We start from the raw sequence: 6,862 nt of genomic DNA, 5'->3' as shown, positions 1-6,862 counted from the left end.
TTCCATCCAAACCCCTGGGGGGGGGGGAATCAATCCTCTTTCTTTTCCCCCCCCCCCCCTAATTTTCTTTCCATCCAAAATTTCTCCCCATTCAAATAAGGAGTGAAAGTCTAAATTAAAAACCCTAATACTTCATGCATTAACTATATAACTCTTGCCATTAAAATTATAGTTAAAGTTAACAGTTTTTTTAAAAGCTCCCAAGTATATGATGCTACTAACTAATCCATATTGAATATTGTTACAGCAGTTCGTTGTCCCAGATTCTATATCTTATATCGTATTATCAAGTATTTCAATCAAAACAAAAGGGGGATATGATACTACTATAATAAAGAGGTTATAGATATATAAATACTCTTTTTCAATGGATTATACGTAAGCTTTTTGCTTAAAGATTGAATATTTATCATATTTTAATCAAAGAATTTAATAGCATGGACACAAGGAACTATATGAGATTGACACAAACGGTAAAATCGCTGAGGGTTTGAAGGTGGTATCTAAATCAGGAGGTTCACAGAATGCTGAAGAATAAAAAGACAGAGAGCGAGCTGGTAACCAAGCCTAAACAATGCAAAGAGACTGCAAACAACATGAACAATTGGGAGCAGAGACTATTATTATGATATTCTACTCACATCTCTACCTGCTAGAGTCACTATTCCTCTTCACTGGCTCACTGCAGCATCAATTGTCTGAAAGAGGCTTCCGTGCCAGGAAGAAATACATTGGCGTAAAAATCTCTTTCCTGAGAAAAAAGAAAAAAGACACATTCAAGTTGATCATGCCATCAAATAATAAAATTCCGTTCTGGGCAAAGGGGATGAAAATCAGAAAGAATTCCACGATGTTATGACATACTAGACTATTGTTTTCAATCCATATTCTGCATCTTTTATAATCTAAATATTAAAATTTCTAAAAGGGGGGAAGAAAACCATCCATATCAAAATCTGAATGGTATAAGCTTTGTTCAAAATAATAATACAGAAGCCGTCCCGCTGTTTTTCGATATTGCAGAATGTGCTTCTGTATTTTAGAATTAGAGAATCCATGTCAATTGACCTATGTACCTGAGAATTTAAATTCTAAGGCCTGATGAAAAGCAGAACATGTGGCTAAGTGCAGCATGATCACTTCAGCTCAAATATTTCTTAGCTCAATTCCAACTCATTTAAAAGAATCCATGTCAATTGACCTATGTACCTGAGAATTTAAATTCTAAGGCCTGATGAAAAGCAGAACATGTGGCTAAGTGCAGCATGATCACTTCAGCTCAAAATATTTCTTAGCTCAATTCCAACTCATTTAAAAGAATCCATTACGGGCACGTTTAGCATAAAATGTGAATGGAAAAGAGAATCGGAAAAGGAAAGCTCCTTTCTACAAGGATGGGAAGCATGGGAAGCTCTCGTTTCAAGAAAAGCAAAAGAATACTTTCCCTCATCCTTTTTCTTTCATCAAATGCATCTTTTATGCATCAAACGCAGTCTAAATTAATAGTGTTTCAGAAATATCACCCTTGGATTAAAAAGAAACACTTACCTTCCACCCTCAACAAGTCCCTCTGCAGCCTTTTCCAGAAACTGTTGAACCCTGAGGCTTCCCTTTGGTGCTAGTCCAATATACTCCAGTGTCTTGACCTACGAAGATAAATTCAAAGCCAATCAACCAATATAAAGATTTTGAATATGAGCATAGCAGATAGATATTCAGGTAGCTCTGGGCGATAAAAGATAGACAAACTAAACCAATAGGGTAAGTAACAGAGCTAACGTGCTTAAATGACTCAGAGAGAATATATGTATCTTATAACTTCCAGTAACATGCGGACATTCTATAGAATAACACTTAGCAAAGAGTCACATACAGAAAAGATACCCATACGAAAATAAATTAAGCCACGGTGATCAGTAGCATTACCATGTTTCTAGTGAAAAGTCGGCCGACTGATGTCAGACGGAAGCTACTCAGTGAGAAGTGACTTGTATCTAAAGGCAAGTACCAAGGAATAGGAGAATCCACTGCAAGATCTTTCTCCCAGATGACCTTTGTTTTGAAAAAGGAATGAACATCCCACTCAGCCAACTTGGTTGTTCATTTTATAGAAGTTCAGAAAATAAAGTCTATAATAGGTTGGTGTTCACCTCAAACCCTGCTTGCTTTAGAGCTTCAAGGCACTTTGAGGCCAATCTAATGTCGGGAAGCCCATCACCAAGCTCAATTTCCGCCTGTACTAATGAGTTTTGTTTTCAGAATTTAAAACCCAGAGAATGAATAAGTAACGTCGGATAAAATCCTTTCAACCCTCCAGTAACATACCTTTATTTTTTGGTGTTCTGGGTTACTGGGATCAAAGGCATCAGTCATGCACCACTCGTACGCAGCAAAACATTGGCCAGGCTTCAACACTCTATAGATCTCTTTATAACATCCATACTAACCATATCAGGAAAAGAGAGACGAGAGTGTTAAAATAAAAACAAAAGAAAGGACTCAAAACATGAAAGTGTGTTGAGTATGATTAACCGCCACATACAGCGTCCGGAGCATGGCAAGTAGCTTCAATTGCATATATAGCATCAAAAGAACTGTCTGGGAACGGCATTTTCATGAAGTCGGCCTGCATTATCAAAATGTATCAGTATAATAAGGTGCCCAATTTAGCACAATTGACTGGAATATAGGAGTTGATTTTTTGAAACATCAACCTTGACAAAATTGCAGGTCTTATTCACTCCAGCTCGGCGATTCAGTTCCTGTTAGACAATGATTTTAGAAGGTATATTCTAAGATTTATTATTAAGTATAATCATCTATAGACCACAGAATATGGAAATATGCATAATTCTTTATGAACAAGGAATATCACATTGTCAAACAAGTACCATAAGGTTGTCATGAATATATGCTTAATGCTTTATAAGTAAATCAATTTTAACTGCAACATGGGAGACAGCACAACATAATAAACCAATGTCCATAATTTATAACAAGTTAAAAAAATTAGATTCAGGGGTACAGCAAAAGGATCAAAATTGGATTGTATACCTTTCCTCTGGTTATTTGGTACTCATTGTTGTTCAATCCTGTAACTGATGTCATGCTGTACAAACAGAGAAAGGAATGTGACTCTGATTTCACTCACAAAAAGGGAAGTAAGACAAATTAAGCAGTACAGAGTAAAATTCCCGTTCATTTAGATTATTAGACATTCACACCTCCCCCATTAATGTAAGATATCCCTATGACTAGAGTTTCTTCATCATATATTCTTTTCCTATAAATATGAAACAATTTAATAGAGTCCATTGAATATAATCCCGTTGCCCCTGAAAAACAAGCTGACCAGAGTAGAGAATCACGGAGTGGAACCCAATCAAGATAACTGAATATGCAATAACTGTCAAATTAAAAAATACAGGAAGTTCCAGAAACCTGAATCGAGAAATTTCTCTCAAAGGTCCCCCTATTCCACATCCGACATCCAAAACCTGAAACACCAAAATAAAGGCTTTTAGGTTATTTTTTAATGAAAAATGTACAATAAAATTAGGCTTAGTATTTGTATTTTTGCCATAAAGTTATTCAACGATAATATGATAAATGGGGATTTTCGCAAACGAGTGAGTGCTTTTACAGCTTAGTGTTACATCTTTAAGCATTTCACGAGTCACCTTAAAGATATCAGAAACAATACCCAAGTCTAACACAAAAACAGGAAATCATATGCAAGTAATGAATATAAACACCTTCTGTCCAGGCTTCAAGCCAAGTTGTAAAGCAAGAAAGTGCTCATGACGCTTGATGCTTTCTTGGAGTGATTCTCCATTCCATCTTGATAACCAAAAGGGTAGCATATGAATGAGTAACAAAAAGTTAAATTGCACAATCTGTCCAAGAATGAAGCAAATGGACACCTGGGTGCAAAGTGGAAGGATTCCCCCCAGCCAAATTCATAAAAGCTGGTAACAAGATCGTAATATTTATTAACCTGTAAGACACATAGAGATCTTAGTTTAGAATCGCAGAAACATAAAACATAATAGAACAATATTAAGGGAAAAAAACTTAATACTAAAATGTAAACCCAGAAGTTTAACCTATTAGAGATGTCGATAAACCTTAATGGTAATTCAGCTTGCCAATGTGATTAAGATAATTAGGTACTACGTGACAAAACTAGCAAGGGAATCTCAAAAATATTCATCAACAGTTAGCCAACTTGAGTAAAGAAAGGTATGACTCTAATCCTTTAGATATATTTATATATTTCTCAAAGTGCACTCTATAATCAGATAACGTCTGACATAGCTTATAGCATTCAGCTGACACAAATGTTAGCGGAAGATATAGGAAATAAAAACTTCAAAATATTGATTGCTAAATACGAGTATTTCTAGGTCCTCACCATATCGGTGTAGTTAGCCTCTCTCTCTTTAATATCACCTCCAAAAGAAACATGATACTTCTCATACCTGAAACATAACTTTGGAACTTCAGGCCGCAGAACGTAGCAGCTAAAAGAACAGCAAAATCTCAGGTATTTTAACATAGCAACACTTTCATTTAATTATATACATAAAACACACATACATACATGTATATATAATTTATATGGATCAATTTTCATATATAACTAAGAAACTAAAGTAATAAAATTTTAAATTTTCTCGGCATCAAAACCAGTAAAACTTTAGGCTATCAACATCTCGATGTACAACTCAACAGCTAGAAGAGGAACAAAGTATAGAACATCTGTTTTCTATTTGATGAAATCATAACCGCGGACAGTCTGACCGTGGGGACTAACCGACCTTTTGCAATAGTTTTAAATTTTTGGGAACAAGGATGGAAAAAATATGAAAGTTTGGCACAACTAAAACGAACAGCTTCGAACCGCCCGAAGGTTTTGCGGGACTAAAACGAATAGCCGTGAACCGCCCGAAGATTTTTTCCCCTTCTTGCGCACAATTTAATTATCCCCCTTCTCTGCCTGCTCAACAGTACGTCATCTATCCTTGATCTAGAAGAGTCAACGAAATTCCTAGGACCGGGCCCCAGTAAATAGTCGTAACAGGAATTCGGACCGGTGAGACTTCACCCACCACAGATCAAAAACTGACATCTCACATTGGATTACCTTCTGGGTTTCACCAATCCTTTTTCAGATGAGTCAAACTTCTACTTCGATAGTCAGTGCTAATTCAATCTCACAGAGTGGAATTTTGGAACCACTATTCAAACTAACTAGGGCTAAATCACCCAATTTCTTCTACTACGTAGTTCCCAATTTCTCCAGTGGCTTGCCTAAGCGTAACCCCAAAAACCCATTGACTAGCAGGTGTAGCCGCGTGAAGGAAAAAGTTCGGTAAACTATTACGCGAGGAGCACAAAAATTCATTAAAATAGGTTTGGAGTAATGAAACCTACCTATATATAGTGTCACAGTAAGCATCACATTCAGTAAGTATCACAGTAAGAATTCTCAATCTCAGTTGAGTTCCCAGTAAGTATCACATTCAGTAGTCATGGGGTATAAGAGAAGTTTGCTGAGGCATACCATTCGACATTCGGCTCAGATGGGGAGGGGAAAAAAAGAAGAAGAAGAGTAAGACATTAATTCCACAAGAGGAATCGTCAGGCATGTAACATTAATGCATTGAACAAGATACAGAGGCTGACAACCAGTCGTTTTCCACTAGTCCAATCAAGGCATTACGCATCAATGATAAACATATAGCATCAGGACCAGCATAATAGGAAGAGCTCCGCACATTCTACATTTCTGAGATAATAAAATATAATACAATTGCCACAATTTTTTTCCCTGGACTATTGTTTTCATGAATATAAGACGAGATTGAAGTCGAATCTACACTGGAAATCAGAGAGAGAACCAAGACTCCCCATGAAGATACAAATTAAAAACATCGTTACATAAAAACGAAGAACCGTCATTGTAAGAAGCGAAACAGAGACTCCAAGTTTCAAATCAGAAAGAAAATAGTGGATATAATATATACTTGTCAACAGCAGACAGAACTTCGGCTTTCTCAATCTTTCCTCCGACACCAGACGCCAGATCCAACGCGCCAGCTTTGGCCATCTTCAGCAGATTTCAGAACGAACTTGCAAAGATCTAGACAGCAAACACAAAAAAATAAAAAGGCAAATAACAACGAATGAAAAAAAACAAAAAATGTAAAGGCACGTGCAGATGCAGAATGCACCGAAAACAAATTTGAGAAATGAGTTTAGAAAAACAAAAAACCACGACGAAGCTGGTGAAAAATGGGGCAAACCTATAAAAGGAAAAGATCTTCGCCGTCAAAGAAGAAAAAGATCGAGAAGATAAAGGAAGCGGGTAAAGAGGAAGGAAAATAGGTAAAAGAGGATCAGGAATGAAAGGAAAAGCGAACCAACAGTGTGAGCGTATGGCCGTTTGGCTGCGACGATGGAGGAGCGCGAGCTTCGAGGAGAGACCACTCTCTTCCAATAGCTGTGAGGAGTGAGAAGTGGGGAGTGACAGAGTGAGCTTCGCGTGACTGGTCTTGAAAAATTGCAGAAGAGGAGAGAATCTTCCGCCAAGAAAACGGAGAAAATCACTTTCCCGCATGACCTGTCAATTTTTGTCCATACAGCAAATTACGTATTCTTTTTTTTGACGAAAGCAAGTTACGTGTTCAAGATTTCTTTGGCCACAATATTGCGAGATTGGGAGGAAAAAAATTATAATGACACAGAGAGAAAACAATTTTGAGTCATATATACCCTTTTTCTAATTTCTAATTTTCAAGAATGGCTATAATTACTGAAAAGGTTTCAATATAGAAAATGAGAGATTAAAAAAAATTTT

At 36.7% G+C, this 6,862-nt stretch overlaps 1 protein-coding gene across 3 annotated transcripts; it reads right to left on the bottom strand.

Annotated features, from left to right (window-relative positions):
* Positions 1-412: 412 nt before the first annotated feature.
* LOC114751366 (cycloartenol-C-24-methyltransferase) lies at positions 413-6,533 on the bottom strand. Of its 3 annotated transcripts, none has more exons than XM_028940050.1 (14): positions 6,430-6,533; positions 6,030-6,145; positions 4,415-4,481; positions 3,924-3,997; positions 3,756-3,840; positions 3,442-3,497; positions 3,055-3,109; positions 2,715-2,762; positions 2,543-2,626; positions 2,326-2,442; positions 2,151-2,234; positions 1,927-2,052; positions 1,549-1,646; positions 413-751 (listed from the first exon to the last, which is right to left on the bottom strand). In XM_028940050.1, exons 2-14 carry the CDS (start codon positions 6,110-6,112, stop codon positions 691-693), a joined length of 1,038 nt encoding a protein of 345 aa, XP_028795883.1. In that variant the 5' UTR covers positions 6,113-6,145; positions 6,430-6,533; the 3' UTR covers positions 413-690. The 3 variants fall into 3 exon arrangements, with proteins under 3 accessions (XP_028795883.1, XP_028795882.1, XP_028795884.1); XM_028940049.1 differs by having other exon boundaries at positions 6,426-6,531; XM_028940051.1 differs by lacking the exon at positions 6,430-6,533 and adding an exon at positions 6,309-6,400.
* Between the last annotated feature and the right edge of the window lie 329 nt (positions 6,534-6,862).

This window comes from Neltuma alba, unplaced genomic scaffold (assembly GCF_004799145.2).
Source record: "Neltuma alba isolate B1F8T4 unplaced genomic scaffold, ASM479914v2 tig00006884_pilon, whole genome shotgun sequence".
In the NCBI taxonomy this organism is placed as follows: domain Eukaryota; kingdom Viridiplantae; phylum Streptophyta; class Magnoliopsida; order Fabales; family Fabaceae; genus Neltuma; species Neltuma alba.
The sequence above is the reverse complement of the archived record's forward strand: the minus strand, read 5'-3'. Positions and strand labels throughout refer to the sequence as shown.